General features: G+C 36.3%; 3 protein-coding genes across 4 annotated transcripts; all 3 read right to left on the bottom strand.

Moving 5' to 3' along the window:
* Positions 1-391: 391 nt before the first annotated feature.
* LOC112289634 (mitogen-activated protein kinase 4b) lies at positions 392-3,928 on the bottom strand. Its single transcript, XM_024535007.3, has 5 exons — positions 3,332-3,928; positions 2,003-2,270; positions 1,537-1,869; positions 1,235-1,418; positions 392-1,094 (listed from the first exon to the last, which is right to left on the bottom strand). The coding sequence occupies exons 1-5, from the start codon at positions 3,502-3,504 to the stop codon at positions 910-912; spliced, it is 1,143 nt and encodes a 380-aa protein (XP_024390775.1). The 5' UTR covers positions 3,505-3,928; the 3' UTR covers positions 392-909.
* A 4,571-nt stretch (positions 3,929-8,499) lies between these two features.
* LOC112280457 (pyruvate decarboxylase 1) lies at positions 8,500-12,169 on the bottom strand. Of its 2 annotated transcripts, none has more exons than XM_024515983.3 (7): positions 12,030-12,169; positions 10,694-11,230; positions 10,385-10,566; positions 9,858-10,187; positions 9,462-9,714; positions 8,940-9,335; positions 8,500-8,778 (listed from the first exon to the last, which is right to left on the bottom strand). In XM_024515983.3, the coding sequence occupies exons 2-7, from the start codon at positions 11,156-11,158 to the stop codon at positions 8,608-8,610; spliced, it is 1,797 nt and encodes a 598-aa protein (XP_024371751.1). In that variant the 5' UTR covers positions 11,159-11,230; positions 12,030-12,169; the 3' UTR covers positions 8,500-8,607. The 2 variants fall into 2 exon arrangements, with proteins under 2 accessions (XP_024371751.1, XP_073391326.1); XM_073535225.2 differs by lacking the exon at positions 12,030-12,169 and adding an exon at positions 11,731-11,815.
* A 4,407-nt stretch (positions 12,170-16,576) lies between these two features.
* On the bottom strand, positions 16,577-18,139 carry LOC112272670 (uncharacterized). Its single transcript, XM_024500694.3, has 3 exons — positions 17,901-18,139; positions 17,345-17,474; positions 16,577-17,084 (listed from the first exon to the last, which is right to left on the bottom strand). Exons 1-3 carry the CDS (start codon positions 18,075-18,077, stop codon positions 16,756-16,758), a joined length of 636 nt encoding a protein of 211 aa, XP_024356462.1. The 5' UTR covers positions 18,078-18,139; the 3' UTR covers positions 16,577-16,755.
* Between the last annotated feature and the right edge of the window lie 4,634 nt (positions 18,140-22,773).

The raw sequence follows: 22,773 nt of genomic DNA, 5'->3' as shown, positions 1-22,773 counted from the left end.
TTACTATTCAGATTTGTACATAGATTGTTGGTTTTACATTATATACATATGACAGTTTTAAAATCTGACTTCGATTAAAGCTATAAAATTTAGAATCTTAGGGCTTCAAATTGCAATATGTCATTCAGGCCGCTTGAGTAGTGTGTCGTAGAACATAGGTTCTTCCTGTACATTGCTGAGCAGCTCCTAAATTTTTTAGCTCGCAGCTGAGGCTTTGGATCTAAATGTAACAGTTCTAGAGCTCTGATAGGTGTGCCCAAAGCTGCATCTTCGAGTTTCAATGGCTGAATAACATGACACTGCCTTCGTATTGATACTCAACGAGAGAGGTGACGCATATGTAAGGGATATAGAATAAATGAGATGAATCCAAATGATTAGTTTGAGCATCTAATCTAGAACTGAGAATTTATATCAAAGTTCAGTGCTCTGCCACAGTAATGGCAAGGCATAAATTACAGAGTAATAAGCGATGATCGGCATGTAACGCACTAATAGATACCACACAGCTCACAGAGGAGTGGTTTCATTCTAGAGCGGGTAATGAAACTAATACTTCGGCAAGGAAGGTCTGGCACAAGGAAAAGAAAGGTCTCTAGGATCTGCTAAGCTACGCCAGGAAAGCGATTGATCGAAGTAGCCGATGTTGAGTGGAGGTATGCTAGTGCTCTCGATCAATGTTGGTCTCCCAGATAAAAACCACCCTAGGATCATGCATGCCGCTCAAAATGGGGAAGAACCGACAGAGGAATGGAGCGATGCACTGGCACAAGGAGGGAGGGTTGGACAAGCCCAACACGACTCCTTGTACTGCTCTCTTTACCCACACAACAGAGCCATGGCTTTTGCTCAGCAGATTACTGGCGCCGATCGCAACAGCTCTCAAAGGAGAAGTACCACAAGAATCCACTAGGACATCATGTCACCCACATTCCCAGGGTTGAAGGCTATCGCTTCCATCATGATAAGCTCCTTGATGTGCTCCTCTGTGAACGATGGCTGCTCAAAATCGAACTCGAAAGGACTATGGCAGATCGGTTCATCGTTTATATCGTGCAGCGTCGCGAGGTATGGGTGCGCCAAAGCCTCCTCCACTGTGAAGGTAACAACAAGAGCAGAAGTGGCGACATTAGCGGCATGGCTGAGGGTTGATCGCAGACAAAAAAAGGTAAGGAATGAGCAACTAAGTGGATGGAACAGGACGAATGCGCGAGGGTAGACCATGAAAACCAACCTGTGATACGACGCGCAGGGTCGAACCGTAGCATGTGCTCCACTAGATCAATCGCAGCAGGCCCCATATTGGGAAACTTCCTATCTAAGGGCTGTCTGGCGAATCGAGGCAACTGTCTTATGTAACGTCTCGCGTTATCGCTCCTCAAGAACCCCAGGTCGTGGTCCTCAGGGGACCCAATTAGCTGCAGACAAAGAAAACGAGGTTCAGAAACATAATCTCGAAGACCATGTTTAATTCTACACAATCAAGAAGGGACCAAGAGAATGGACTAATTTAACAACCAAAGGAATTGTTACTACCTCTGTGATGAGGCGCAACTGTTGGACGTAATCCCTCCCCGGGAATAAGGGCTCTCTGTTCAAAAGTTCCATGAATATGCAGCCTACCGACCACACGTCAATGGCTGCGGTGTACTCGGAGCAGTTTAGTAAAAGCTCTGGGGCCCTGTACCAGCGAGTCACAACGTACTCCGTCATGAAATCAGTCTCTGAGGTTGTTCGAGCTAAACCGAAGTCACAAATTTTGAGGTCACAATTTGCATTCAGAAGCAAATTGCTCGGCTTTAAATCACGGTGAAGAACTTTCGCCGAGTGAATGTACTTGAGCCCACGAAGTAGCTGGTACAAAAAGTACTGCACAAAGTAACACAGTATCTCAAACTCCACTGCCACACATCAACAAGAAAAACAACAGTAGTGAAGAAAATCGACGAAGAAACGGTAGCAAAAAAAAAAAAAAAAAAAAAAAAAAATCAATCAGTCACACCTGGCAGTGGTCCTCTGTCAGCGGCTGATTGCTACGAATGATCTGGTGAAGATCCGTGTCCATCAGCTCATATACAATGTACACGTCGTTGAAGTTTTCCCGGGTGGGAGGTCTAATGATGTCGCGAATCGCCACAATGTTCTCGTGATCCATGTGCCGCAGTAGCTTAATTTCTCGCAGAGTGCGCTTTGCATCAATCCTGTTGTCGAACGCGTTACCGATCTTCTTGATGGCCACCTCCTCTCCCGTTTCAGAATTCACAGCGGAACTAGCCAAGAATCATCAGCAAATCAGAAATCAGTAACTGATTTCAGGAGTTCCAGCCTCACGACTGTGACAAAGTTGAGAAGACGGGTAAAGGGGCAAATTTAGTCCCTTCGGTTCCCAGTAGAAGTGTGCCCAACAGAACCTCGAGCTAGCTCGGGAAGAAGCAGTTGCATACAATTTCACCTATTTTACAAATGCTTTTCTAAGCTCAATATGCTGGCAGAAATTAAAAGCTGCTTCCAAACCAATCTAAAACAGCACCAGTGAGTGATCCCCTCACACCCAGTCTAGGACAATGAGCCCAGACTATTCCTTAGGTTAAAAGTACGTCTGAAGACTTGTGTCCAAATTCAATCGAAGCACACATCAGACACGATTGACAAAGCCTAAACCTCACTTGGTGCCGACCGGACCAACCGGAAATAAAATGATCCAAATCTATCAGATCAAGTGGGATAAAAAAACCTGTGTGATGGACACAGACTACAGCGTACAACCCCAAATGTCACAAGTCATAACTTCAGACAAATAATCACCTTTGTCAACTTGCTGTTTGAGAATTCCACCAGCTTCTTCCTCGATGTGCCTACACGCATACCTATGAAGTAATCCTCTTTCTACACGTTTATAGTTTATACTGGAAGCCTCGGCGACTAGACAGACTCGTGAAATCTCACCACCTCACGCCAATCCCACACGCTTTTAGGTTTCGGTCCGGATCACGCCACTCAGTTAATCTCGGGATTGGCTTCACTAGCGAGAGTGCCGGCACAGCTAACAACTACTACACACACTTAAACCCCTCTCCGCGAGACGAGATAGGCACGGCTTCACTCTCTGTTAGAATGGCAAGAAATCACATTCACCATAGCACCAAGGCAAAAAGCGCGTTTTGCTACAGTTTCTGAGCCCAGAAACAAGCTCCGGCAGCGGAGCATCGATGAGCGATCCTACCCGGCTTTCACCACCACCACCACCTCTGATCCGCAGCGATTAACAAGCGCCTCCCACAGTGAAGAGCGCTACACCCGCGAGCTCATGGACCCAAGGTCAGACACTCACCACACAATGCCGTAGGCGCCTCGGCCGATGGGGCGAATGGGCGGCACATACTTCCTAGACACCTCAAACAAGTTGCCGAAGATGTTGTACTGCGTGTACTCGCCGTTGTGCGTGGGCACTCCTTGTATGTTCCCGTCCGCGGCCCCTCCCCCACCTGCGCCTGCAACGTCCATAACTCCGGCACCGCGCCCTCTCTCTCTGTCTCTCTACCTCGCCGACTCACAAACCCTTTTCTCCCCTTCCACCCGTCGCTGCAAATCTCCGTCACCAAGCTCCGTCGCGACACGTCAAACACCCTCACTCTTTTCCCTCTACATAACACGAGAATCCCTGCCCAGCCCCCGACTCTCGCTCAACACCCCAACACAGCTTCCCGAGCGTCAGATGAATCCAGATATGTTCACCACCACCACGCTAGCTTGAACGCGCCCACATCTCCTCCCACCCACCTGACCCAGAAAAGGTCGAAAAAAACGCTTGTTTCAAGCAAGCAAAGCGAGACGGTGGGATCCTGAAAACGCAGGCCCTGTAACCGAGACGCTAGTTCGAGAACGGCGAGGAGCAGGATCAGAAGAAAGCGAAAGCGAGATGCTGGTGGTGGTGATGGTGTAGCAAGAGCTAGAGCAGGAGCAGGGGCGATCCATGCCGACGGGCCGTCGTCCATGACGACGTCGACGAAGACGACGAAGACGACGAAGCGCTACTGGGATGACCACTGTTACCATTCTCGCCCAGAATGGGCAGGTATACCCGGGTCGGGTATGGAAGGATCAGTCCGGGCTTGTGTCAGACCCGACGGAGATGGGTTCCGTCGTCGGTCAGTCGTTCAGTTTTCGTCGCCCTCCGTCGGAGACCTCGCCGGGGATTTATGGATTTGTCCAGATATGCTCAGTTGCTATGCAACTCTCATGTTCAGTTCCTTTTTTTTATATTTGTTTATTTGTTTTGCATGTTTATTTTTCAAAAATACACATTTTTAGACCTTTATTTGGGTTGATAATCTTTCCTTTCTTAAATAATGAAAATAATTGAAGTCAAAGTTTTGCCGTTTCCATTATAAGCAATTTATATCATAACATGGAAGAGTAAGTGAAAACCCAAAAATTTGTTTTTCAATTCTGTTTAGCAGCCAAGAGTGGAAAACTGCCAAGAGTTTTTTTTTTTTTTTTTTTTTTTTTTTCCTTCTCTCTTTGATGATTTCAATGCGGAATATACACTAGAGACAAACCCATTATTGGATAGCATTTTTTTCCTGTGGTGTTGACTTTTTGAAATTGTACTTTAAAATTGGTCTTTCCCTTTACTAAATAAATAAATGAATGCTCAACAGTTTAAAATGAGAAAATTGTATTTGGAACCGCAAAGTCAAGAGGGATTTGCTAGGAAGCTGCTTCTGGAATGAAGTTGAAAAATGTGTTGCACTCTTCAACTTCTATCAATCCTTGATGCCAAAAGAAATTTTGTCATGGCCGAAATATTTCTCTATATTAAATAAACTAAAATAAAATAAAAAGAATAGGGGGTTGGTGATGTCATTATGATGCATTTAGTACAATGTTCCTTTACCATGTGGCATGTGGAATGAGGTTGTACTCAATGCACATGGTATAAAGTTTTTTTTAGCTTTTGAGAGCCTTTAATGGCAATCAATAATAAAAGGGGGTTTTTATGAAGAATGCTTGACATCATTCATATCCTTTGCATCACATTGGAAGGATTCAAAATGTAGAATTTTAAAATATGTAAGAACTCAACCTAATCAACTACACACATATCATATACTTTTTTGAAGTTATGATGTTCTAATGATGAGAGTATAGTTATTTTTGGAATTTGGGTGGGGGTAAAATGAAAGGTGTCAAAAAAATAAATTATATTTTATGTGTTCAATAGTGAATATATATATATATATATATATATAAGGTGTTGCTAATGTACAATTTACCATTCACCAAATGCTACTATCACCACAATTTATTCTTATTAATTTCATATCGTTTTTTTAATAAAAAATTTAAAATTTAAAAGAAAATATGTATTAAAAATATTAACTTGATTTTTTTTTGGAATAAAAATAAAAATACAACCAAAGAAATATATTGAATGGGTGACAAAATGAGGTGAGAGCACAAAAAATTGCCATGGCCTTATCAACACCATGTATGTATATGTATACATATCTAATAAATATAGGTAACTATTTTGTTGTAGTTGCTTGAAACTTACATCGTCAATCTCACATCATTAATCTGTAACAATATGCTACACTTGCACATGCATCATAAAATGATATCAAGAGGCAAGCTTAGGCATAGACACATTCCAAATTGTATCACTTTCATGATATAATTAAAAGGGTTTCAAATAATCTAAGCATATGATTGATATTTGGCATCCTCCTACTGATGTTCAAAACTTAGTTTATTTCTGTTGGGTTTTTTTCTATTGTTTTTGTTTTTGTTTTTGTTTTCTTATTCTTTTTCAAGGTTTTCTAATCTACTCTTCATAATCCTTGAATTCTACTTTTTGACCTGAATGAAGTTTGTTACACACACATGCATAATTTCTCTACATAATAAGTAAAGAAACTATTTTTTTTTTTTTTTGGATACACAATAGCAAAATGATATTTACCATATACATTTATAAATATCCATTACAGTACACAAGTGGATTTATTTTTTCCAAACTCAGTGCACAAAAGATTTTAATTAAATGACATAATTATAAAATGAAGTATAGAAATGTTCACACACAAACATATTACTATTCATATGTGATTTATTTTGCATCACTAGAGTAATTTGCGTTATTAGAATTTAGCCTCAGAAAATTAAATTCTCCATAAATTTTTCTGAAGATTAATATCATGAAAGGATTTAAATGTAACTAAGATTAATTAATCAATCAGTTCTTTTTATTGTAATATAGTTACAGAAAGTCATTGGCATAAATGTTGCCATTTTATTTATTGCTCTGACATTTACTTATATAATCGAGAATACTAAAATTTGTATCATTATCTTGATTTCTAAACCATCTATTTAACTATTTAAAGTTTCCACTCCACAAATCATAGTAGAATGAACAATTTACTCTAGCAGTGCTGGGTTTCGATCCTTGGACCTGTGGATTATAGTTATTATTTTTTTATTTTATTTTTTACATGAGTTTATTGAACATTAAGAAATAGTAGGTAGGTAAAATGTTGTGCACACCATTGATGCCTTTTATTTTATTTATTCTTTTCATGTAACTTTTCATACCTTTATGTAAGGAGATTTAAGATTTCATGTAGTTTTTAAGGTTATTTGTCAAACTTTCGTTGATGTAACCTTTGGAGTATATACGTTCCATATTCGTCTTCTTATAATTATACCAGAGAAAGTTCCTGATTTTTTAAAAAATTTATTTCTTAATATTTTCACAAAAGATACTTTTTGAAAATATCAGTGGTAATATTTAAATAAAATTATGTATAACCATGATCAAATGTTAATGGAATTCTGGTGTATCCTTAATGATTATTATACAAAAATTATTATAGTGAAATAAGTATGTCGTTTGTATGATTAAATTTTCAAATAAAAAATTAACGTATTTTTGGTTCATCACAATTTCACACTCTGTTTGAATGTTACATTGGATTGTACACTTGGCTTGATACTATTTTAATGGGGTTAAGCTGGTAATGTTTGATAGATTGTAATTTACCTTCAATAAGTATTAATATAAATAATGAATATTGTATATTATATGTATGGTACACCAAAAGAAGACATTGACAGTTTTTTGGTGTTTATATTGATAGTTTCATCTACTCCAAAATCATTGAGCTCATTCCACCAGTGCAACAAATGAAAGTCACAAAAATTTAAGATCTTTTGTGGGTGTATGTGTTTGAAATAGATCCCACAATTAACAATGAAGTATGTCAGATGTGGAAGATGCCTTCCAGGATTAAATAGTTAAAAACTCAAATTTGTATCATTTCGAATAATGTAAAACACTATTAATGACTAAGCTGTTCAATAAATATTATTAATTTATGTTAAGGACAACATAAAAAGTATTATATATATATATATATATATATATATGTATAATTTTAATTCAATGATATCTTAATTCTTTTGACTTTTTATGATGAAAATAATTTCTTCCTAATTGCAAAACCTGTTGCTCAAGGAGTTGGTAAAATTGATAAGAAATTTATGTAAATATAAATAAATAAATATTGGTATTTTCATTTTTGATCTTGATATGAATTGTAATTGTTTAAAAAAATTATCTCTAAATTTCGTTTTAATAATAATTTTTTTTTTTTTTTTATCCTTTGAAATTTTCATAATTTAATTTTGATTGATTTTAGAATATGAAACATTTTCTAGTAGTAGCTGAAATTAGTGGAAAAAAAAGTTGGACCATTGTTCATTTGATAACCATTTGGTTTTGATTGTTTAAAAGAAAAATAAAACAGGAAGAATTAGTTTGTTTGTTGTTTGTTATGGTATTGATTTTTTTTTTAATCTCTTTTTGTATAAAATGTTGTGCTTTTGGCAAAGTAACTGATCCCAAAAAAAAAAAAAAAAAAAAAAAAAAAGGAAAAAAAAAGAAAAGAAAAGAGTAATATATATTTTAAAATTAAACACAAGGGCTACAAAAAATGTTAGCATACCAAAATCACATAAAATAATGATAATTGAACAAATAATATTAAAACAACTATGGTTTGATGACAGTAAATACTTTCAAAATATTTTGTCTAGATTAGACTTCAAACCACAACATTCAAAACATTACCATTCAGTCCGTGGTGTCTCTCACAAACCCACTAAACCTTAAGCTGTACAAAAGCTTGTGATTAGTAGGACGAAATTGGGAACGAGTTAATAATTCCTGTAAAATTCATTACACATGTTTGAAATATTAAGTTTGTTAGCAGTTTTTTTAATGAAAGCCCCAGGATGGAGTTATCATCTTGGAGGTGTTCCACAACATCGGAGAATCACACAAAAATGCAAATATCTGAGTTTAATGTGATGGAAGGTGACCACCCACCCACACTCACCAAATCCTTTGCACACGTTTCTACAGAGGTATCTAAAAAATCATAGCAAAAAAAAAAAAAAAAAAAAAAAAGCAACACATGACAAGTGCACATATCCTTGCTACTCTTATAACAACAGTCTCTGTTTGTCACTGCTGCAAAATACATACATACTCGGATATATCTATATATATATATATATATACATACTCGGATGCTAATTACTCTACTGAGGATTGGGAGGCCGGCTATTCGCAGCGGCCACGCGCGAACCCCACTCTAGAAGCTCTTTGCTGGTATCATCCCTGTGCACCATGATCTCGATGAAACACAGGTGGTCTTTCTTCTCTCCTTGTGCGGTAGCAATCGCATCGATGAGATCATCCTCAGTTCGCACCTGCATTGCAAGTTCACAGCTTAGAACCATTATCAGTGAGGGACGTTGAACAGATGCTAGCAGAACAGTTCCGTGTTGAACAGATGCTACCAGGAGCTACTGAAGCCACTTAAACTAGATTTTGTGGAACAAGAGCTCTTGAATTCAGACAAAAATTGTACCTTGCAGGTCCAAAGTTTGCCTTCGCCGTTGTGGAAGGCTTCCACCACTCCAGTGTAGTTCCAGTTCTTGATGATGTTGTATGGTCCATCATGGATCTCGACCTCAATGGTGTAACCACCATTGTTGATCAGGAAGATGATGCTTCTCTGCCCACATCGTATCATCGTCGACACATCTTGCGCCGTTACTTGAAAGCTCCCGTCACCAATACATGCGATCACTCGCTTGTTCGGCGCTCCTTGTGCGTAACCCAAAGTGGCGCCCACAGACCACCCTATGGACCCGTATTGCATCTGAAACTCGTAGCCGCAGCCATCGGGTAGCTTCAGTTTCTGGCAGTTGAACCACGAGTCGCCTGTTTCGGCTATGACTGCAGTGTGACGTGATAGCATCCCCTGATGTCAACAAGCTTATGTGAGTTTTCACTGGGAAAGTTCTGAAGACATGAAATGCGTGTAAAGTAACACTAGGTCAAGTGATTCTGGGACTGTGAGCTTGAAAATTTGAGAAGTGAAATGTACCTGAATGTGCTTGTAAAGGTTGACAGTCTTGAGAGACTCATTAGGCTTCTGCTTCAATGGCACGCCAGGAGGGACATACATGCGCAAGTAGTTGTCGAATGAAGTCGTGTTTCGCTTCACTTTCTTTGCTAGTGCCAGTAGGAAGTCCTTCATCAGCACACACCCGAACGACGACCCGTTTCCAATAGTGACTCTCTCAGGTTGCACGATGATCATCTTCTCTTTTTTACACAAAAGCGAGTACCCTACGGAACTGCATGAATTAAACCAACACTTGATTCAATTTCCCGACTAGGTCAAAGCAGAGTTTCGGGCAAAATAAGAAATAGCACGAAGAATAAATTGTTGCGCAGCCCCATAGATGAGCCAAAGGATTGATAGGCGAGACAAACCCACCTGTAGTCGTTGAAGATTGGCCCAACAAAGACGTAGATGTCGGCAGATTCCACAATCTCCGACACATATGAAGTGCTGACCGCACCCCAGTAGGTGCCTACGAAATGCGGATGTGTCTCTCGGAAGTGGCCCTTCCCTGATGGCATGACGGCCACAGCATACCCACTTGCAGTCGCCAATGCTTCAAAAGCGTCAATGGCTTTTGCAATTCGAAGATTTGGGCCGGCAATGAGGACAGGCTTGACCGCTGTATTTAAGATCTCAGCAACCGTATCCAAAGCACTTTCGAGGCACAGTGAGTTGGTCTTCAGCATTCCGATTCCGTATAAGCTACAGAGACATTGACATCAGTCAACCAGCTTAATATCAGGCATGTCCTCTGAGAGAATCTGCATGACGATTACGAAGCTACGCAACAGTTGCAACGGCTAAGAGGCAGCACAATGCGCCAACCAATGCTAAAGACATGAGCGAGGATACTGACGGTTTTGGACAAGAAATTCATAGGAACAAAATTCAGCACGTACCGGCTTGTGACCTCGGTACCCTGAGTGATTGAGTAAGGGATGGGCGAAATCTTAAAAGACGGGTGTGGAAGCGAGGGCAGATTGCAGCTGACGCTCACATAGACGGGCTTGCTCTTATTCAAGGCTGTGGATATGGCTCTGTCCAGAAGCTCGTGTGCATCGTCCAAATTCTGTATTACAATCTGGACATAGATTGTGCATTCGTCAGACGGAACTAGCCTCCGCAAACCACCGAGCCTGCGACTTTTGTTCATAAACAAGCAAGCTTAACCTGTCAACAAGCATGATGGAAGTGTCTTAATCTCAAACCTGTGCGCATGTGATTTGCTGAAAGCATCGATGCTCTTGACCAAAGTCCGGCTCTCCGATCGTGTGGTGGATTATTCGGTTCGTCCCGAAGTCATTTGAGTTTGGCCCACCGACAATGCAGATGATGGGTAAATTCTCGCTGTAAGCACCGGCTATGGCGTTGATGACGCTTAATCCTCCCACAGTAAATGTTACCACGCATGCACCGACCCCATGAGCTCGCGCGTACCCATCAGCAGCGTATCCCGCGTTTAATTCATTGCAACATCCCACGAGCCTCAGTTTGGGTTCAGCGATTAAGTGGTCAAGTAGAACCAAGTTGAAGTCGCCGGGCACGGTAAACACGTCACGGACGCCGATCTCAACGAGTCGGCGAGCGATGTAGTACCCTAATGTCCCTTCCGTCTCCGACACAACGTCTTCAATTACCTTCATTTCCCCTTTCTTCCCATTCTCCCCAGCCATTTCGACTCGGCAGAAAACTCACACCTCACAAGCCTTGCTTGATAGATGAGAATTTAGATCCCTCGATTCAATCTGATAGAACAGTCAAGGAATTCAGCTTCATCACGTGCAGAACACTTGGCCAGAATTAACGATCTCTTCAGTGAAGCATTGCAATCCCAGTACTTTACCCATAAACTGTGCATTGATTAAGAGGATCGGAATCGACTAAATCTTAATTAGAAATTCCGCCGTATTATCCCACCAAACGAACCCTCCCAACTGCATGGATACGATCTAGACGTCCATAACTGCGAGGCAGAGGTGAGAAAAGCGGACATTGTTCGTTCTCGAGGGGTTAACAAGCAATGGCCTAAATTTTGATCGTGCACAAAAGTTTCAGTAGTTTAAAAACATGTTGGAATAGGTGCAAACGCGGGACCTCAACTCCGCTACGAAAGCACAAGCACTCCTGAGTGAGCATTAACAACGAGAGTGCACATGTGCTAACTCTGATTTTCATTGCCAAGTTTATCACTCCAGCATCGCATCTCGCCACTTAAGAACGAAAGAATATCAAAGACAATACGCACATGCTGATCTCGTAATTAAGTAATCACTTTCGCCTGCCTCAGGTGTTAAACGCGCGATCTCTCCTTCTCTCTCCTTCTTACAGGACCACTTTAAATAGTAAGCTGCAGGTTGCGACATCTGTTACTCGCGCGACCCCTAGTCCAAAAGAGAACAAACAGAGGTACAAAAAAAAAAAAAAAAAAAAAAAAAAACCAAGAAAAACCAAGAAAAAGAAAGCCTGCAAACAAACACACAGGCTGGCTCTACATTCACCCATATTCTCTTCGACAGCACAAACTCCCCAGATCACCAAATTTACCTCAAAGCAGAAGCAGGAGTAGCAGTAGCATCAGCAGCAGCATCGGCAGTAAACTACAGACAGGCAGAGGCATGTGGGGCTGTCTTGTCACCTTTTCTTCCGAAAGGGAAGATATAAACAACGAACGGCTCATGCAGATATTCTGGATTGCTCCATTGTAGCTGACAGAGCAGGACACCAGACTGCTGCCACACGGCGAGCCACAAAATAGCCCCCTTTAACAAGGCGAATTTGATTGCGGAGTCATCAAGAATAGAAACACAGGCCCATGGTACGTAGTGCCATCAGGGCTGGCGAGTGCAGTGCAGTGCAGTGAGCTACTACTGCATGACTCAGGTAGCCAGAAAGCTCCAAATCTCGTAGTTGTTAGGAAACAGCGATGGCGAGTGTGGAAACTGCGTCCCATCACCGTCTCCATCCCTTGACCCCCCTGCTCATCCTTCTCACCACGCTGCCTTCTTCTACTGCTTCGTCTGTAACGGCATTCTGCCATCACACCCCCACACCAACCAGCCCACATCAGTAGTAGCTACTTCTAATTCTTCTTCCTTTTCAATTTCTTCTTCCTTCTCTTCTGCTTTCTGGAACACATGTTGTGTTGCGATCTTGTGATCTTGCATTGCATTGTCTTGCAGCGCATGCCATGCACGTGGAGCCGCAACCTGATTCTGGGTCCAGGACATGAACCTAAGTAGTGTTGCCTTGTCTCGTCACCTTTGCTTTGGATTGCGTTCTGGTTCTGTGTTTTTTTCATGGAGGAGTTGAGTGGTGTGTTGTTGATAGTGGTATACCTTGCCACATTTAAGAGGATGGGTATTGTTGCGAACACGGATTAGTAAATAAATAATGTTGTGGCGAAGATAGTTGAGTGGGAGAATGTCACATGGAAAGGTCTAGTTGCAAAATGAACGTGGCAAGAGAAAAGGCAATGTTGAAGTTGTAATTTGTGTGTGTTTTTGTAAATTTAAATGATCAGGTGGTGTGCGATTTTAGTTTCACTCAGCCTTAAATAGATTAATCTAATTGACTTGTTTGATTTCAATCAAATTTAACTTCTCTTAACTTAATATAGTTTTTTTTTTTAAAAAAATTAAAAGTCATTTTTATAAAAATGTTTTCTGTTTCGATACCAAATTTTGCAAATGTGTTGTGGAACTAGTATTAAGTATTATGTGTTTTTGAACAATTCTTAGAGTATGTTAGTCTTAGTAGCCAAAAATAGTATGCAACATTAAAATTTTACAACCACCCATAGATATGGCCTATGTTGGAATATACCTAAGTACATCCAAACATTACATGAGTGTTGCTTATGAATAAGTATATTAAAAATATATATATATATATATATATATATACACACACATTAAAATATTAGTAGAAGATAATTTTGTTGCAGAATCATTTGATGTTAGATAATTACCTCAAATTTTATTATGTTTCTTTTTGAACTCATAATCTTAGGAAATTATACTGATTCATGTGATACTTTGAAAAAAAAAAAAAAAAAAAGTTAAAGCAAAAAAATTCCAAAAAATTGGCTTTTGTTTTTATGTTGTGAAATACTTATAATATATATATATATTTTTAAATAAATGATATTAAGGAAATTGTGTCTAATTTCCTATAGGCTTAATTTTCATCTATTGCCTAATCAAGTTTATTTTAAAATAATATCTATATAAAGATAAGAAATTAATTATTTAAATATTTTTTTATATAAAGATAAAATTATTTATAAATTTTTGTATACGTATTGTGTATATATTTTGTATAAATATCCTCAAACTCAAAAAATAAGTGACATCAAATCAAATATTTTAATTTAAAAAATTATTTATATATAAATAAAGAAATAAATATAGACTCCGCAAAGATTAGCTTCACAGATTTTTTGTTTACTTATTTAATTAATTGAAAAGCCCAAATATTATGATAGTTAGTAGAAATTCTTAATCATTATTTACTTAATAAAACGTAAAAAAACACATTTATTAAACTGATTTTACACGAAGTTGTAAATGAGTTCAAATAATGGTTTCACATTCTTTTGACAATGAGAAAAACTATTTAACTTAAAGGTCAGTAATGCTCAACTTATTAAATGATATAGTATTTTATAAAGTAAAACACAATTTTCTTAATTTCAATTAATATAAATTTTGATAGTTTTTAATCAATCTAACTAAATTATAAGAGATGCAATTTGATGAATCAATAAAAACCAAAACATTTGTACAAAAAATTAACAGGAAGCAACCATATATATATATATATATATATATATACACACACACACACATATAACCAAAAAAAATAGAAAAGAAAGTCAAATCATAATAAAATAGCAAGATGTTTTTATGAATTGTATAAAGGTTGGAAAATAAAAAATTAAACTAGACTTAAGAAAATAAAATGATAATAATATATTTATAGATTTCTATGTGATTGTATAATTTAACAAAACATGTGATAAAGGTCATGTAAATCTTTCTACCTTCTTTCTTTCTTTCTTTCACAAAAATTGATCAAATTTTAAAAATCTTATTGCACAACTCTTTATAAATTAGAATACTTCTTTAGGTGTATGTGTGTGTATATATATATATATATATATATATAAACATATGTAGGTATTGCTAATGCCACCCCAAGTTTTGGTACTACCACCTCCACTCATTTGCCATACTTATTTAGTTTTTTTTAATTACAATACTAAAAAAAATCATTTCAATAAATTGATCAATAAATCAATAAGAATAAGAAGTTTTTTACAAAACATTATTGTAAAAAAACTTATACTTGTTTTTTAAAAAGCTCCAAAAATTCAAAAAAAATTGTACTTTCTTATTTAATATTAACTAAGGATGTGAGTGGCATGTGGTGGATGGAGATTGTAATGGTTGTAGGAATAACTATGGAGACATTAACAATAGCCTATATAAATATAAATCAATAATATCTTCTTGAAATAATACTAATTATACTATTTATTAAAAGCTATCATTTTGTGCCTTTTCAACCACTTTGCTTGATATTAAAATAAAAAATATAATGTTTTTAAAGATGCATTGTTAATATAAACTTAACATATGAAATTGCTCAAGTTAATTTTTTGTTTTATTTTTAAATAGTAGAAATATTAAAAAAATATTTAAAAAAAAAAAAATTCTTGTACAATTATTATTTAATATATTTTAATAAATAAAAAATCCTTTTCTATAAGCTTATATCTAAAAAGAAAATAAATCTAACAAACAAATTCTTATGCACTTTACAGTATTTTATATAATAAATTATAAATTATTTCACTACATAAGTTGTAACTAATTGATTAATATTGATTAACTAATTGATTAGATATTATTTATGTGTTACATTAAAATGTAAATATAAATATTTTATTTCTAAACTAATTATTTTTCAACATAATAGTTTTACAATGTATTTTACAAGTTTTGTTCTTGTTTTTAATTTTAATTAGCAAAGTTGACAATTAAAATAGAGAATTGCTAAAACCACTAAAGATTTTGTTGTTGCCACCACAATCCACCATCCACTCCACACATCTCTTTAATTTTTTTTATTCTAATAAAAATTTATAAAAAATTGAATTTAATTTTAACATAAATATTAAAATGTTAATAATAATAAATTTTGGTGACAGTGGCAAAAAAACTGTGGTGGATGGCAGATAGTGGTGGTAGTACAATGAAAAATGCTTCATTCTAACCCTCAAGTGACATACTTGCTCATCTGTAAACACTTCGGTTAACAAAAACTCACAAGCTGGTCCAAATAATGAATCCTCTTGATGTGAAATCCACTTTATGTCTGAAGATCTTCAATTTCTCAAAAATTCCCAGTGTTTTAAGTTAAACACTAACAGTCACCAGAATGTAGGGCGTTCCACACTGGGAAAATTGCCCTAAGCAGCCACAATATCCTCTGACACCTTTATTTGATGAGAGCTATGTTTTAAACATCAGCCCTCAAGGATGGAAAGAAATGCAAGCCTGGTGCAAGCCACATTTCATCAAATACACATTCAGCATAGTAAATTATGACACAGTTTTAAAGGCTTACTTTATATTAGAGAATCATGCTTATAATGTTTTGGGATTGGTGACTTTCAGCATTCAACAATTGGATAAGGATAAATGTGTACGGTATTACAAAGATGAGGACCAAATTTCAGTTGGAAGACAACATTGCAACTCCAGACAGTCCGTATTACACCTAATTACAACTGTCGCATGCGTTACAATATGATGATACTGTTATTGAAATTCGAAAGTACTTGAAGTATGATGAGAAATGACTGAAGATACATCACTAGCTACTTGTATGAAGATTGCATGTTGAAAGTTCTCCTGTTGATTAAGCAGAGAGTCTTCAACACCTTCTCTGTGAAATGAGTTAACTCTGCAATCTGGATGGCTTGGGTAGTGAAGAACAGAAAATGGATCCAAACCGATCCTTATCTCGGGGTCATGCAGGTGCTAAGTATGACGGCAAAAAAGACATGGTTCTTGGAACTGTGACAATTAAGATAAATAGAATAGATAGATAACCTCAATTCAATTTACATAATACAATACACGCTACAGCTCTCTCTTAGTGCTGGCAAGATCTAAACACCGCATCGAAAAAGGCTACTCTAGCAATCCCTGTTGAGAACTTTTGACCCGAGGACCTTCTCTACAGGGAAGAGCATGTGCTACAACTACTGCAAGAAATACCCAGACAGGAAGAGAGCAAAGAATGCCAAGAGGGAACCGTAGATTAAGAGACTCTTCTGTCCCGAAGTCAAAGTGTTTCCACCGAGACCGAATTGTTGGTTCTGGGCAAAACCGGCCACCTCTACACTCTTCGGTTGGTAGTATGACTTGGCAGCACCGCATGTGGGGCACAGCCAATCCTCCGGAAGATCACGGAAATAGGTGCCTGCTGCCACGGGGTAAGATGCGTCTCCCTTTGCTTCCTCGTAGACATGTCCACACGACCGGCACTCGTATGCACCGGTATTGAGCACGGCGAATTTCTCCTCCAAACCTGTCAAACCCACCACTCTTCGATGAGATTGAAACAATTCCACATCCATACAGGTCTCTGAGGAATACGCTGTCACATTTTCAAAGAATATCTAATAATCATTCAAACCTGAAGCATACAGTAGACATGATACTAATTTGATAAGTTACATTCAGAATTTTGAATGTAGCCATTTTACGAGGGCAATTAGGTCAGACCAATTACGGCTCATCTCATGTGACGTTAGACCCACATTCAGGCTAGACATCCACAACACCCACCTTCACGAGAGCTCAGAATACTTTTAGATTTAGCCTCCTTCAAGGTTTCAAGATTCGACATGGTTTCCTGCAGGGCTTCCTGCATTACTCCCTGCTCTTTCTGCTCGGTCTGCTGCTGCTCAACATTGTCCTGCTCGCTGTCAAACACAAACTCAGCTCTAATTACTGTAAACATAATTACTAAACCACTAAGACATCAAAAGTGCGCGACAACAAAAGAATTCATCTAACAGGTTCACAGAAAACGAAGACAAGCAACGCTGGAATCATACAGCTACTGGGTACACTCTCGACAGGCTCGATCTGTAGAATAGACAAAATCGCCTCTAATTTACTCTATGACACGAAACAAGCCGAGGGGTTCCACATCCTCACACACAACAACAAAAACCTTATCGAGACTGACCAAGATCACTGAAATTCGACAACAACCCCAGGCACATTCCCATACCCAACATCATATTCAACCCCTAACACCTCCAAAACGTGCAGGAAAATACCGAAACTCATCACATTCCATTCCATCTCAGGTCAAACGAAGCGAAAGTCAACTCACCGCAGCAACAACAACACGTTTCCGTTGAGGCGAGACAATCGTCACGGGGCCCAATCCGGGCAGCAAGACGCGCCCATGGGTAGCGCGGATGCTGGCCCTGGCGCTGCGGTTCTGGAGCAGCAGAGCAGAAGGCGACGCAGCGAGGGCAGCAGCAGCGGCAGCAGCAGCGGACGCCATTGAGGGAGCAGAGATGGAACCCGAAGAGCAGGACCAAGTAATTCAATTGATCGATCGATTCGTGGTGCAGCGTTGTGCTGGTGGCGATGGCGACGGCACTTACACGACGCCGGCTCTGGTGCTCGCGGGCGCCACGCTCATCCCTTTCCACCGGATAGAATAGAGCGCGACGCGCACGGTGATAGGGCCCGCCAAGCTTTCTACCGTCTATATGTTATCCACAGGGCTGGCTGACCCCACCACCGCCTCCCATGGCCCCACTCCGCACCTCCCTTAGTGAATATGCCCCCCCACTCCCTCTCCCTTTCGTGTCTTTGCTTTCTTCTTTAAAGTTACTTTTCTGATGTATAAACAAATCGTGTTAAAATGAAAATTCTCATGGGAGTTTAATTGCTGTGAAAGATATCTTTTTTCAGTTTTAAATGATAAAATGAGGGAATCTATTGAATGGGTTCTTAATGAATATAAGGTTTGTTTAGTGTGTTGATTTATGCTTGTGGAATGACCCCTTTGGAAAAAGATGAAAGTGCTGAAATGCTTGCAAAATTTATTTCCAGCTTTTATGCTAAAAACAATCACATTCATGTTGAACACCCTCTCGGTGACATACAAATGGGATCAAAACTCTAGTAAAAGATATAAAATTTGGTGATTAACAAACTGAAATTTGTATTCATTAATTACTTGAATTTTTCAATCTATTAAAAAAAAATGATTTTGAATTATTGCATCAAAGAATGCTAAGCGCTGTCATGATGTAATACGACTATATAGTGAAATTATAATCAAAATTGAATTTCTAATTAATATCTAATTATCTTAGTTTAATTATAATTTGAAGTAACTAAACATGGCTTTTATAAAAGCCTCTTAGGTTATTTTCTTATCTTAATAATTAGTAGGTTGAAGGTTAGTTAGTAATTTTACCTTCTAGGTTGTAGAGACTCTTTTACTATCTTAGAAAGACCATAAATTGATGAAATCAGGTTAGAAGAGGTAAATAATTAGTATAGTTGGTACTAGGGTTAAGTTGAGAATAGGGTTGGGCTAAAAAATTCTTAGGATATGATAGATTGATACCTAGGGATTGACCGTTTGAGAGATAGGGTCGAAATCAGACCTCTGGCCACTAAAACGACGGCCTAGGGCAAAATAGGGATTCATTCGAAGATCGAAGGTTAGGGTTTGAGAGCTAGCTTGAAGCTCTTTCTAAAGAAGCAAGAATCTTTGTGAGAGGGTTTTGGAGGATTTAGCAATTGTTGTTCAAAGTCAGGGTTTGTATGAGTGATTTGGATTTTATATAATATAATTAGGATTAGTAATTTTGGCTAATTTATGCAATTGGCATGACATCTATAGTTGAAAACTTGATATTATTTGGATTATTAGGTTTGATAAGTGTATACAAAATTTTGTAATAATCTAACAGCGTGGTTTAGAGATATCTAGTTTTTAGCACAAGAGGGTTTCAAAAGGTGGCAATTTGAGGTTGGGTAGGATTTCTATGATATCTAAAGATCTATCAGTCGAATTAAGGTGAAAATTGGCATGGTGTTGGAGGACTTAAATATCAAGCTACACACCAATTTTGAGATAAAGTTAACAGTTAAAGAAGGAGAAATCATTGCTGGGATTTCTACTTTACTTTTCAAGTTGGTGGCCGGGTGACATTGGTGCAATTTTTGGAGGTTCTCTCACAATTTGTAAGGTGGATTGGGCTAAAAATTCTTTAGCATTTAGAAGACTTGCATTGACAATTGTATGCAAAATTCGACATCAAGTGCATGGTCGGATTGGATGTTACAGCTTGTTAAAAATCACTCATTAGGATTGGGATTTATAAGAAAAAATCTAAATTGCTTAAATATGAAAGTAACAAAGTAATTGGGATTTATGTATGGTTAAGACTACTAAGAAGAGTGTTTTAAGTACTTTTGAATTGAAATTCAGATTATATTCTTCTCACATGGGTAAAACCTATTAGGATTTCTTGGCTACTTGTGAAACATAATCTCACCTTCCATAGCTAAGTGCCCGGTGCATTCTTGAGCAAAACAACACGTAATACGACAGCGCCAGCCAAAACAAAGACCAAACATTGATTCTTGTTATCTATAGTTAGACAAGGTCTTGAATTGGATATTATATAACTATCAACTACAAAATAATATATCAAATCTATAAGTATTTACAATAAAATTAATGGATTGACTAATTTAGGGTTAGAAAAGGCATGACTATAAATGTGATTATAATTACATTATACTCCATATTAAGCCACAAAACTATTACAAATCCAAAGATTATATTGTTAGATATAAATATAAATAAGAAATTGGACAATACTAGAAATAACTTGAGTATGGTAATAGAAATGACCAGTGTTTCAAAGACCCATATAATAGCAATAGAGATGATGTTACAGCTATACATATTCATATTATTAAAAAAGAATTAAGTAAAAATAAATAAAAATAGATAAAATTGATATTATCTTGTAGATAAATTTTTTAGACATAGATTTATCTTTACAAGTATTTTAGGTGATTGTTAAGTTGAAAAATTGGCTAATAAGTTGGCCACTTGTTGCACATACTGACCACTTGTTTTTATAAGTTGGCTACATATTACACAAGTTGGCCACTTGTTGCACATATTGACCACTTGTTTTTATAAGTTGGCTATATGTTACAAAAGTTGGCCATGTAGTGTACATATTAAAACTTGCCTTATAAATTAGACAAGTCTTGTATTATTCATAGAATGTCACTACATAGCTCCTTAATTAAAGAGTATATATAGAAGTGTCAAGAATATAAATTACAATCAATCAAAGAGTCACTATATTCTTATATTATTAGAAAATAATAGATAATCATTCAAAGATGGTATAATATTAAGACTCAAATAGTTATTGCCAAAGACATGAAGACTAAAGACTCTTGAAACAAGACCAAGAATAATAAAAATATTGATAAGAGTGAGAAAGGCCTCACTCTTGCCTCCATATATACTATTTAATTAAGAGCTATATAGCTACATCCTATAGGACATCTAACATTCTATAAGATCTCTACTTATAAGATATTTATCTAATTTGTAAGATAAGTTTCCTACATATATACTACATGGCCAACTTGTACTACAAATTACCAACATGTGTGATATGTGGCTAACTTGTTGGTCTAGTTTTCAACCTACCAATCACTTACAATTAAGAATAAAATTTAAATTTACATCTTTAAAGTTCTTAAGAAGATTTTTTATAAAATATTATTTAATTTATTTATTTCTATTTATTTCTATTTAATTTCTTTAATCTAAATAGATATACATTTCTATGGTAGGAGAGAAGAGATTTTATACTTTCTTTAGCTCCTTTTTCATTTTTAGTCTAGTTTCAAGAATTTCAAACTTTGTTAGCTTTGATAATAGCTATTCCTATTTATTCTTAAATATACATATTTTTTAATTTATTTTATATCATCTTTCTTTGATACACATCTCATATGTTTAATTAATTTCTTTAATTACTTATCATTTAAAAATAATTAATTTAAATTATAATTTTATGTCTTCATCTAAAGACAAAAAAGATCTCATACAAAGATTAAAGAAAAATATTAAGATCTTTAGCTTGCAAATTTTTTTGGCATCATAAGACAAGAATAACTGAATATTCTTTTAATGTGACAATACATACTTCAAAGAATAGTCTTTGGTATTGAATAAAAATTACATGTAAGATTTTATTCATTTTCTTATAAAAGTGGATATTTATTACTCAATTAGATAAGTTTAGAATATGTTATCTTCTATTTTATTTATTTATTTTTGATATATACCAAGTTATATGCTCCTTGTAGATTGATTTTTATATAAATCTTAAGTTGATTCAATTGATCAAAAAGTTATGATATCAAAGGTAGAAGATACTTATTCTTGATGGTAATCTTATTGAACTTTTAATAATCTATACACATCTACAATAAGCCATCTTTTTTCTTCACAAATAAGATAGAAACTTATATTGGAAAGTTTGAATGGCATATGAAATTCTTAGCATAGTTCTCATCAATTTACTTCTTAAATTCAACCAATTCATTTTGTGATATATTATAAATTGGTCCAAATTGTAGTTGAACTCTCTCTTCAAGGTCAATTGAGCATTCAAAAAGGCAATGATTTGAAATATTATTTATATATATTTTTTTCAAAAATCTCTTAAAATCTTAATGTTGACTTGAAATACCATTTGAAGTATTTCTACTATTACAAATGGATGTGGCATAAATAACAAAAGGGGATTCTTATTTTGCAACATGTATGAAAGTTCTTGTATCTATAAATAATGGTTTGATTGTACTAAACTTATGACTTTTTACATAATTAACAAAAATCTTAATTATATTTAAAAAAAATTAAGACTATAAGAAACCTAATCTATCTATGGATTATACATTTTTAGCTACAAAAAACCTAAAATAAATAAATTGGAAAGAGATTTAATTATATGAAATATCACAAAATTATTATGATTATTTTTTTTTTACTTCTATGTGAAGGATTTAAAGGTAATATCTCATAAAAATAATAAATAATAATTTATAATTTATAAATATTTAAACTTTACTTACAAAAAAATTCTATGTCTTTTAATAAATCCTTTATCTAAATAAATAGATAATGCTTTTAA

This window comes from Physcomitrium patens, chromosome 1 (genome assembly GCF_059467195.1).
Source record: "Physcomitrium patens ecotype Gransden chromosome 1, ASM5946719v1, whole genome shotgun sequence".
Classification (NCBI taxonomy): domain Eukaryota; kingdom Viridiplantae; phylum Streptophyta; class Bryopsida; order Funariales; family Funariaceae; genus Physcomitrium; species Physcomitrium patens.
The sequence above is the reverse complement of the archived record's forward strand: the minus strand, read 5'-3'. Positions and strand labels throughout refer to the sequence as shown.